Genomic DNA, 12,559 nt, shown 5'->3' on the forward strand with positions numbered 1-12,559 from the left:
AGTGCTGTGCAAAATGATTCTCTCCTAACCAAAAATATTTCATTTTGATAAATGACAAGTATTTTTTTTTCAAATCAACTATTATTGAAAAAAAAAACATCAAAACAAATCTTACATCTACCACAATGTCAAGCTAAATCGGTTTGATCTCACTCATTTTGTGACCTTTCATACTATTTTTTTTTTTGCAACTGAACTGATTTGGGGATGCTGTAGCAAAGGAGCTAAATGCTCCTGCAAATCAGAATCTTCTACTTTTAATAATCTAATTTATTTACAAATTGTTATTTTTAAAAAATGTTGTTTCAGTTTTTAGTAGATTGAGAAGATTCAAAATATAAAATGCTATTTGACAGTGACGCGACTGCAAGTCAGCAATGAAATGTAGAAACTTTGCATGGGGGTGAGTCATTTTTCCGAGGCCATTAGATCTTTTCAAGCAAAATCCACAGTAACAGGAATATTGAATCGAAGATTAAGTTTAACTATTCGGCGATTTTCTGTTGATTAAGCCAGTGGGCATACCCCAAGGCTGCTGAAGAACAGACAGGAGAACAGACTGATGCTTTGTAGCTCCAGTCATTCCCTCAAAGGCAACTAACCGCATGACTGTTCTTTGTGCTATGCAGCTGCTAATAACATTCAGAACAATGCTGCACTGCCAAGGTTTCACGAGCCATTCTTACTCAACCTCACACTATAATTCCTATTCCCTGCGCTGCATGTTCAAGGTTAAACACTCACTGACATGTTCTACATTTAATAATAGAGAATAAATTAAGAAGCTTCAAACTGTAGCCTGGTAGAACTACGGACCAAATTATTTCATGGATGCTATGAGTTATTGCAAGCAGTTTTAATCTCGAATGACAGGAGGAAGGAAGGGGCTGCTGTCCTAGTTTATAATCAAACCATATTACGTTTGTGCACTTCTAGAAACCTTGATTTTTGTGGTGAAATGAAAGATTGCTGTCCCAAAGAAAGAAGGCTTGGCTCCTAAACATTCGTCATTCTAAATGAGGATATATTCGAAAGTGATTTGTTTGGTTCAGCAGGTAGCTGCAGTGGCAGGATTGCCTGAGTGGAGTAAACATTGACAGACTTCAGTGTAGATGTGGGTGTAGAAAACTTGTAATATAATGCACAGGAGGCCACATTACAATGATGAGTAAGAATAAGAATTTCAGAAACGAGACAGTCTGTTCATGTTTGAAACACATGTGTAGTTCACAGTAAGTGTTTTACTTTGAGCTAATGTGCACCAAAAGAAACATGACTTAGAACTACAACACACATAGTCTTTATCCAGGAAACGACAAAATCTTTTTTGCAGTAGGTGAACTGCCATTTTATTAAATAGGCACGACATAGGAAAACTCATTATGCATTTTAATATTGTAACGGATTCGGGTTCTAGGGCTTGTGCCCTCGCTGCTCCCACCCCAGTTCGTCCCTCCACCGCAGGGGTGCGAACCTGTGTTTCCAGCGTCCCACAACAGGGGTCTTGCCGGCTGAGCTGAAGAAGACCTTCCTCAGTCTGTCCGGCCATGATCCCTGTTATGCACAGGGGCATTGTCGTTACACTATAACATTTGTCATCAATTAGGTTATTCAACAGGAGGGACTACAGTGAAAAACAGGAGCTAGTACATGATCTGGCCACTAGTGGAAGCAGAGCAAATTGTACAGTACACCTATAGTACATGCTTTGCACCAGTGAGCAGACCCTGTTTTGTGAGATTTTGTCCCATTTCTGATAGAGCCTGGACAAGCATGGTTACTGCTGTCTGCTGCACACCATCCCAGTTCAATCTTCAATGGGAATGAAACCCGTGGAGTAAGTCATCCAAGGAATAACTTGTACTGTACATTCTCAACTCAAAAGAAAACTGTTACGAGCATAAGGAAGGACAGCAAGTGAGGTCCCTACGCTTGATCAAAGTATCGCCCTGCGGTCAGGTTGCCATTAATCACTGCCAAGTGGAGTTCTCCAGCGACTAGACAGTCCTGGCCAGACTTGTCTTCCTGATCGGGGCCTGCTTGTTGACAGACAGCGGTTGCCTGTGAGGCAGGAAGAAAATTCAGCAGCTCCACCAGCCGCATTACAAAGCGCCATAAACAATCATTTAGGAATATGTCAAGACGAGTCGAAAAGGAAAATTAAACGCAAAATAAGGAGGATTTCCTGCAATCTGCATAAATGAAGTGCCAAGTATGAAAAGACAGCATAAAATCAGGAAACCGTGTTGTGGTTTATAATTCGTAAATACAGAAGAGGTAAAAGCATGGCCCGTCATCAAAATGAATAGAAATCAGAAATCCACTTCCCCTTAAACCTGCTTCACGGAAAGTTATCAGAGAAACGAGCAGAACACAGATTCAGTTTCAGGGCGAAAATATATTTTGGAATCATTTGATTGACGAAAATACATTAAAGGTCAGCCTAACATATAACCTCTATAAACTCGACAATTTCCAATTAAAACCTTTTAATTTCCAATTAATAGTTTAGAAAACAAAGGTGCAGACATGCTGTTTAGACCTGAAAGCCGTAAAGTCAAGAATTTTAGGTCAAAAGTTTTAATTGGACTGCAAAAATAAAACTAGCAATCAGTTCTGTTTCAAGTACACGATCCTATTTTATACTGCTAAAACATTTCTATCCCATTTTCTTTTCTAAAATAAAACCGTGGGCTGAGTTGGAATTCGATTTAAACTTGACATTTATGCCTTAACATTTACTTTTTAATACATTAAATTAACCACTAAAATGCTTAGTCGAGCCGAAGAAGTCACAGATACTAAGGAATTTAGAATTAATTTGCATTATTATTTTTAAAACGTATTAAGCATCAAATAAATACCCGAATGTACATGACCCAGTGGTCAGTCTTAAAATTATAAAAGACGTGTAGCAACTACACCCTTAGTTACCAGACTGAATTGGTAGAGACGCGAGTACAGTATTGTAGTGCAAAAATATTACAGAAAATTAATTCTCCGCGATCTGCAATGCACTTGCAACAGAAGTCACGTTGCAACGATTTAGCGCCAGGTGGCAGCAGTACTTTTCCCATTACAGTTCATTATCCTGCACATAAAAATGACCACGTTGTTTCTAATATATACCCTCGCTCTGGTTACAATCCCTCCTACCTCCTTCTCTTCTTACAGTGGATCTATCTATCTTCCATTCACATCACAGTCTCTGTCAGTATCAGATAAAGCGCTATCATGGCGCAAACTGGGGCATCTCTTTCTCCTAAGAGGCGCCTGTCCGCGCACCTCTACTTCTGTGCGGTGTGGGCTTCGGCGTGGATGTCTTTGCTGGATCCCGTGCAGGGTGAGAGCGGTGTTTTGAAACGCACAAGCGGGGCAGGGATTCCTGATAGTAGCGGCGGTGTGTTGAGGAGAAGCTTTGCTAACAATGACGGAGATGCTGCTGGTATGGGAGCCTCGCGCTTCAGGAGAGCCCTGTCCCAAGATAAAGTCGCTCTGCTCAGCAGTTCGTTCGTGCTCAAAGGAGATGCAACCCATAACCAAGCAATGGTGCACTGGACAGGAGAGAACAGCAGTGTGAGTACCTATCTGAACCTTATCTTTCCATGCGTGTCATAGGTGCATCGCGTCTCCTCGCTCAACACACTCTTCTGGTCACCATGACAGCTCATGCAAATATGATCCATCGCTGCCAGCACTCTTCCAATAGTTTATTCCCCGTTAGAGAAAAACGCCAACTTCATAGACGTTTGCCACAACTACTCTGCGCTTTCAGCACTCTGGACTTATCCGTGCTACATTTCCTTCCCATTACTTTTACTGCTACTGAATTCTTTATTTCAGTTCAAGTAATGACATTTTGTCTGTGTCCAAGGTTTCCCTGCACGAAAAGTATGCCGAATTTGATGCAAACAGCTTACCTGTTTTAGCACGCTGAACCACCCATGACACACATTATTTTAAAGAATACTGTTCTTGTGAACTAGTTTCTCTGTAGTACAGGTATAGTACTAAATTACACTACAGTAAATCTCCGGTGCTGTGGGTTAGTGACAGTAAACCGATACAGTGGAGTTTGTTTCTAACGTGTCGATACAAATGAAGTTATTAATTTATTAAAAGCTTTGACTTAACAAACGAGATGATCAACAGATTAAGAGCAAATGAAGCACCTGTGGCTTCCTCTCACTTTTTGACCACAAAATCGTTTTCTTAAGATATGTGAATTAAACGATGAAAAAGACGATGTCTAATTATTTCTTGCACTGGTCTGGTCTTCATGAGTTTCGGGAACATCCTAGTGCAGACCGACACACTGTCGGTTATCATAGCGCGCATGAGAAGAATCTCCCGGTTCTCCTGTCTTGTAAAGCGAAGAATAACCGAAGTGAAAAACTTCGTAGTGTATTCATTAATTCACACGGGTTCCCCCGACGCTCTGTAAGAACGTCTCTGTCGAAAGTATCGGCAAGTCACGGTCTTATCTCATCATGGTGTCTCGGAGGGACATCCAGGAGGTCCACACTTAAGGGAATTGCATCTATTTCAGCCGCGGAAAGCTAAATGCGAACATTTATCGTTGACTTGGAAGTGATCAAGCCTTTCTGTCATTTAAATCTTCACTGTCGGGCTAAGTGTTTTAGCACTATCACATTTTCTAGGCGCGTATTCGCTCTATACGACGCTATTTCGCTGTCATAACACACCCTTAACCTGTAACGTGTTGAAAAATAGATCTTAGTTTTCAGCCCTATAATATCGGCACTGATACAGTAATAAATTGTAGCAATAGATAGGCTCTGATGGTAAAGGTATTTTCTTGTCATACAGTTGTTAATAAGACAATTACCTCACCATTTATTAATTTATCGGCTTACTGTTGGTACCTTCTATTTTTAAAGACCGCACCCATTCTTATGAAGTAAACACAATATATGCATGCTGAAGACGTACTTGAAATGTAAATGTTTTATTTCTGTATCACGATTTAGATACTAACGGAGTCTGCAACCGTCCTTTTGTCTGGCAGTTTAACTGGAATACCAGATACCGCAGTATGAATTGAGGGGCTGCTCTACTTTGCGGAATACTGTTAGAAAATATGAATATGGCCGTAAACTTAATTAGTGAAATATTTATTATCTCTTTGCTAATCGAAACGCTACCAATACCGATGAAGTTTTTTGTTGGCAGTTTTTGTGACACATTGATAATTATGACGGTACAGACATTTTTACAAATAGAGTGGTGTATAGACATTTCAATTTAATTAAGTACTGTTTTACTGTAAGTAGAAGTGCTACATTGAATATAACAGGACAATTAACAGATCACTGCAGCAGCCTTTTCTCTACCGAGTAATTGAAAAACAAAGAGACACTAACAGAAAACTCTGGATCAAGAAAACCTGGAACGTACTGTACAGTACGTTGTTTTGTGGAAAAGCTTAACTCCGGACAAATTTTACAGTGAAGCTACTCTGAAAACGAACAAATGAGCTATTGACAACTCTACACGGAAACTCACAACAATTAAACCATTGCAACACTGTAATGTTCAGGAGACTTTCTCAGGAAAATGAATAAGGATTTGTTTAAATACTAAACAGACTTTTCCAAAATATTGAACTTTTCAGATTTTGAATTTATTGGATAATGTCAACTGAAGAGGGCTTGGTGCATGCACATGTAAGGTTGATTATGTTTAACCATGTGTTTTAGTTCGGGTAACATGCTGGCTGACATCAGAAAGCTGTGCACACTCGTTTTTGTCTGTGCATGCTCTCTTTGGCACTTTTTGGTACTGGTGTTTCAGAATTTATGTTCCAGGTGTTTGTGTATATTTTTACTCAGAGTATCAACAGAGTGTGAGGAAGATTTCATTGCACATAATTAAAGTTGAATTTATACCTCATGATAAATACAATTTCTAATTGTGAAAAACAAAAGTAGAAAAGTTCCTTTGACTACAAGAAAATGAATTGTGTCAGGTACAGTGGGTATTATGTTGTCATTTTTTAGCTATGTTAAAAGCAATGCTGTGTCTTACTTATGTTTCCTTAAGGCTTTTCATATTCTGAAGTTGCAGAATGCATTAGCTCTTTGTCATGAACCTCAAAGTATAATAAAATCTTTTTGTGTTTGAGCAAAGAGTGTGCAAGCAATGATAGTTCAATTAGCATGAGTGGCATTGATTGTACATCTTTGAAATCTTTGTTGACTGTGTGGAAGAACTGCAAAAATAACGTTATGCTTCTGTGAAAGTGAGAGGTAAGTGCTGAGTTGTGAATAATAATTAACATTATAAGATGTTAGAGAGACTCATTGTCCTGGGCATAGACCCATTTAAAAAAAGCTTCCAGCCATTTGTTTGAGCAGCTCCTGCATTCTGGGAAAACACTCTGTGGAGGAAACTGGATTTTGTCATGTTTGTATCCTAGTAGTAGGAACTGTGTAAGATCACTGGACTTACTATTCCTGCCTGCCCTCATGGTTGGCACTAGAAAGGAATTCTCAAATCTTTTTTTTCCCTTTACAGTAAGTGGTAAAATTAGTAAAGAGAAAGTATTTTTTCCTGACACAGACATGGTGCTGCAGGTTGATGCAATAGTTGAGATTACTTTGTGAGTCCACACCTAATTCCTTGTTAAATAGGATTGTTAACATTGTTGTTCTTTTATGCAGCCAATCTCATTAATATTTTTTTTCAAAGGTATGTGAATTTTTGAGCTTCCAGATGATCTCTAAACATGAGCAATACATTGTTTCTCACTTTACTGCACTTTAATATTGAATCTTAAGGTTATTCAAGGTACAGTAACCAATACCATGGTATATTATCAGTTTAGAATTATGAATGCTGCACAATGCAGTCAAGTTAGTATTATTCTAAATGGTATTGTCTTATTTTAGAGATATACCATAGTTAATGTAGATTTCTGTCAGCATGGTAAATAACGCTTCTCTTTACACTTCTCTCAAAGTGTTATCAGAAAGAACAAAAAAAAGCAAAATTAGAAGCACATATTGCCCCAAACATTAGCCAGAGAAAAGAGAAACAAGACTTACTGAAGTGTTAGCTGTAAAAGCTGTCAGGGTTACAGGCTCACCCCAAGTTTAGACATGGTTAAGATTAGGTTCTGGAATGATCCCTGACTGATGTACTGTAACATAAAACTTTTCTCCAGACATTTTAATACTTAAAAACACTTAACAAATGCAGTCATTTTCAAATTCAAACTTTAACCCCTTTGAGGGGAAAATTGTTTTGCTGCAGAGTCCAATGCAATAGTACGATATCAACCATCAAAAACAAAGAGGTCAGGACAAGCAATATTCCAGATAATGATCTGAATTATTTTTAGTTAAACAGCAGGTGGGAGAAATGATTTCCTAACTCTATTTTTATTTATCTTGGGGCACAGAGGCATCTCCCAGATGGGAGTAGTGTCTTCACATTGGGGAGGGTGAGACACACACTCCACAATGGTCTTAACCTTCTTTACAGCCCTCTGTTTCTAGAGGGCATTTCGGTTGATCTGATTTACCTCATTGAGTCTGCTACTTGTGCTCACTGTTTTCTGCAACCTATTACAATTAGTAATACTGATGTTCCCAAAACAACGGATAAAAGATTGTTAAAACACTTTGAAAAAAGATTTGTAGAGAAGTGGTAAATAGGTCTATACACCTTAAAGAAGCTGAGCTTCCTTAAAAATCAACAACTTGCTATTGTCATTTTTTTATAAATGGTCCCTTGTAAAATTTGTCCCTTCTTAATTTTTTATGACCCTTCCCAAATACTTGTAATCATCAAAAACTCATCCAATGTGAGCCTTTATTGCTGTGGTTTGGAATGGACTGCATTTTTTCCTAAGCTCAATGGTGTGTTCTTTTTGTTTTTGAAACATTTAAGTCCAAGGAGAATCACCATTCACTAAAATCATGTATGATATCGTCATCTTGATCATTTATGAGGTCACAGGTGATATTCTGAGTTTCTTAACAAGCTGACAAGGCCTACGTCACCAGCAATGTTAATAAGATGCCTTTATAATTGCTCTTACACTCATTAGTATACAACATGTACAATAAAGGGAACAAGACATCCCTCTGGTGGTTAATTTTGAGTTATAATCATGGTTTGGGGTAATAATAATTATAACTAATAATAATAATAATTGCTTACACTTATATAGCGCCTTTCTGGACACTCCACTCAAAGCGCTTTACAGGTAATGGGGACTCACCTCCAACACCACCAATGTGCAGCATCCACCTTGGGTAGTAATGTACTTTAACAATATCCTTTTCACAGCGAGCTTGTGAACAGAGCCGGGTTATTGTATGTTCTGGTGTCCTGTGCAAGACTATTTTAGAAGAAAAATTTAAAATCTATATGTATATATACAGTATATGACAGATATATATATATATGCTTTCATATTTCATCTTTATTATAATGGAAAATCACGATTGAGGCACAAAAGAAGTGTTTCTGTGAATAACACTATATAGCAGGTAGGTAATTGTATTCAAACCACACACAGCAGTCCATCAGGCCAGAGTTTATTGGGTTTCTACAGTAGGTATGAGGCAGTGAGCACATGACTCCTGCCTGGACAGGATTGCAGTTCATCACGGGGTTAACCAAAGCAATACCATGTCTACAGCTGGGTGGACTGGAGTCACTGGGGTGAAGACCATCACTCTTGGTACAAAAACAGTGCCTGCTGCAGCAGGGACTTGAAAGCACAACCCACCAAGTCTAGAGACTTACCCAGCATGCTACTGTATGCTGCCCCCACTGTCTATGGGAATTCCATTTTAAACCAATATAAACAGCAACCTGTTCTAAATATTATATTAGAATAATATATTAGAAATGAAACTATATTTGTGAGTATATGGTGTTTTCTCATACCACCAAAGAAAATAATGGAAAATAAAGGTTTTGCTCATCTTCAAATTTATTTAGGGATTTAAGATTATAGGGGCCATTTTGAGGGAAAAGTATAGTAATTTAAAATTATACTTAGTGAAGATAGTTAGGACAAGCCTCTTGAGCTCCACATCATAAGCCACACACACTGTAGGACACTTGTTTGTTTCACATGCCAGTTTTACTTCGCTGTAAACCTCTTCAGCTTTGCGGCTAAACATCTTTAACTTATGTAATAATCCCTATTTTACACAATATGGTTTATATCTATTTTCAAAAGATTCATACATTATTTATCTCAACCCTATACAACTTGTATTATGCGTGACCACAAACATGTCTGTTACTATAGTTACATAAGCAAGAAAGTGCAGGACTAATAAGATCAAGTGCCTGCATGAAGTCTTGTAAATAGAAGAGTTGTTATTATTAGATTCACAGGCAATTAAAAATCCAATCATGATGAAGTGTATAATATGGACAGTTACATATATGACACAATACTGTAAAAAAACAGCAGAGATCCAATGAAAATAATTGTAGCTGTAACAGGACCTTGAAAAACTACCTTAAGGCTGTTAATACAGTACTGTATGTCTGATCATTTTGATATCCTACAAACAGCACAGTAGGAACAGCAACAATACTAGGACAGATAAGAACAAATAAAATGTATATGACTTCTGCATTTTCATATTTTGATGTTTTGTGGTAAAAAGGTTATGCAGCTTTTAAAGAACACGGTATTATGTACTTATGTACTGACATGTAGTGTGAATCATTTACATAGGATTCTTTATTTGCTTAGTAGGAGCCATTATCTAGGGTACTATATACTATAAATGGAGTATGGTTATGTAATGTGTATGTGCAGAGAACAAAATTAAAAAAATAATAAAGTAAATATGTTGTTTGTTCCTATATGGAAGTGCTTTTAAAACCGAGAGCAGGAGGCACTTCTTTACTCAAAGAGTTGTGGGAGTGTGTAACATGATACCCAGCCATGTCATTGAAGCTGACACCCTGGGGTTTCTTCAAGACATGGCTGGAGGTGATCCTTGGATCAATTAGATACAAATAACCAAACAAGCTAGAAAGGCCTACTTTTGTTTGTATCCTTTCTTATGCTCTTATGTACTAGTACTTTAAAGTCATGAATATGAATGAGGTTAACATAAGCTGGGTGAGTAAAGATGCAAACACAGTGCAACAGTAAAAGACTAAAAAATTACACAGATAGTGTGGAACAGTATTGTCATTCCTTTTTTAGGCTATGTATTCCATGTGAATTGCTATTTGAACTTAGACACTGTAAACATGACTATTTTGAAAATAATGTCAATAGTGAAATGCAGTGTCTTTGCCACAATTGTAATTCTTTATTTATTTGCAAAAGGTGTGCACACCTTTGGCAACAGAAGAAAGAAAAAATCACCCTTCTTTGGCTGGTTTAAACTGAATGTCCCCCTTTGCCTCCAGAAACAGGAGGGCTTAAATGTAATGGTGCCAAGTTTAGATACTCTTCAGAATTTGGAACTAAATCCATTCCGTTGGGGCTCAGCCTCTTAAAAACCTTCTTTGCCACAGTAGAGTGTTAGAGATGGAACCATTCTGGTCCATTATGAGAGTCCTGTTTCTGAAATGCCAGAAATAGATGGAGATACTATACTATGCACATCTACAATCCCCACAGCAGGAACATGTATTATACTTTCAGCCTTCTCTAATTAGTGTTCACTCAGCATACACTCATTTCACGTAAGTGGCATTAACTATATAAATAATACATTACCTAGTTGGCTTGTCAAATGCTTTTGCAATTCATTAAGGTCTTCAGTGAAACCTAAAGTCTAGACACATTTCTTGTTTTGAAGATGGTCTTAATGGTCTTCTAATAGATAATCTTTTTAAAGCTATATTATATTAATTATCGGAGGGATGTGATGAAAATGGGACAAAACCTGTGTGATTAGGGCTCCAGCCTCTAGGCTCTCCACTGTACCAGCCCTGGGCTTATCCTAGGCTTCTCTATTAGTGCTAGACTAAAAAGATACTGCAAAATGCTTCTTTGCAAGACACACCTAAAGCCAATGTGTATGTAATGGCGGTTTCTATCCCATGCTTGCTGTACTGAAGTTATACTGGGCTGGTTCCTCCAGCTACAGCTACCAGCTGACTGCAGTCCATGTTGTAATGAGACCAACATCACGGCATCTTCAACCCCCTCTCACCCTAGTTATTTCCAGGTCTTGTATATTAACCACCACAAGGCCTTTAACTTCCCAACAACCCTTAAGGAAGCAGCTTTTTGTCTCCTGTTTCTGTATGTGACAGCCTGTCACTCAGCTTTACTTTAAGACCTCTGTGGTAGAACTGGACCAAATCACCGGATTAGACTCTTGATCTCTTTATCTTCACAAGACATTTTATCTGGCTGATCTGTGTTCCGGGCTTCACACATTTACTGCTGACCCTGAGGCATAGTGTAGGCTGGTCAAAAAAATGTGTGATTTCACGGGAAAAGTAAAATTTTGTTTTAGAAATTCCAATGCAAATATATTTTTTTTATTCGAGAAAATTAATAAAGTATAACCTTTGTACAGATTCAGTGTCACGAACAGTTCTTTCCGGACCCTATGCGGATGATACGATCCAGGGAAAAGTGAGGAAACACTAGGAAAAAGTCATGCAGGATACGGTAATAAAAACAGGGGGGCGTGTCCAAGGAGTGCTGGTGGTCGGGGAAGATGTAGCGAGGCAAACAAATCCAGGGACGAGTCCAAAGAGATATCCAAAAACAAGCATAAGTCCATGGCCAGGCGATCCATCCAAGACAGGAGATTAAAAATGGGAACCAGGTTGGGAACGGGAACGGGAACAGAAACAGAAAGTTAAAAACATAACGGAGCCAGACGCATCCAGGTCCCAGGCTTGCATGATGCGGAAACCAATGCAGAGCCCTGAGTAGCATCAGCGTCTGGCTTTTAAGGGGAACTGAAAAGGGGCTGGAACAAGGAAGAGGTGCGGGGAATGAGGCAAACAAGGAAGGGCTGGAGCGCCCTTAAGAGGAGGGGTTTGTGATCGTGACACAGTGTTTAGACTGCAGAGGATGGCTATATTTTATACAATACATATAGTAATTTTTTGGAATAGTGAAAGGTAATACAACAGTTGCAGAACCACACCATGCAAGAGAATGCTTCCTTACATACTGGAGGAAGATGTACTGTAACTCACATTTCATAAAAAGATGGTTTGTCAATTTGTAAGTGAGACTCAGAGAAGAACTTGCAGAACTTACTGAAGACCCTTTTGCAGAGTAAAATTACAGAGATGAAGAGATTCTTTATGTACACTCACTGATGTTTCCCAGGTGTGTGAAAATAAACTTTAGATCTTTTCAATGGTGTAGTATTAAGAGGAAATAAACGCCAGACACTTAAAGAGCTAGAAAAAACATTCTCATAATGTCATCAGCTCTTTTGACATAAAGGCAAGACTGAAAGTTGCAGTGTTCGAGTTCAGTTTTCTTCATTTACTTGTACCCTGAAAAGAATTAGCTTGTAGACAAGAGCATTACTCAAGTGGTTGTTTTTTCCACGAAGCCTGACAAGACAAA

The 12,559-nt window shown here is 38.4% G+C and overlaps 1 protein-coding gene across 2 annotated transcripts in view; it reads left to right on the plus strand.

Moving 5' to 3' along the window:
- The first annotated feature begins 3,143 nt into the window (after positions 1–3,143).
- Positions 3,144–12,559, plus strand: part of sorcs2 (sortilin-related VPS10 domain containing receptor 2) — a 368,175-nt gene continuing 358,759 nt past the window's right edge. For both annotated transcript variants that reach the window (XM_088629251.1, XM_088629260.1), the window contains exon 1: positions 3,144–3,576. In XM_088629251.1, the coding sequence (XP_088485377.1) occupies positions 3,235–3,576 (342 nt within the window). In that variant the 5' untranslated portion in view covers positions 3,144–3,234. The remainder of the gene's footprint in view (positions 3,577–12,559) is intronic.

The sequence above is a fragment of the Lepisosteus platostomus genome, chromosome 1, assembly GCF_059453375.1.
Source record: "Lepisosteus platostomus isolate fLepPlt1 chromosome 1, fLepPlt1.hap1, whole genome shotgun sequence".
Taxonomy (NCBI): Eukaryota; Metazoa; Chordata; class Actinopteri; order Semionotiformes; family Lepisosteidae; genus Lepisosteus; species Lepisosteus platostomus.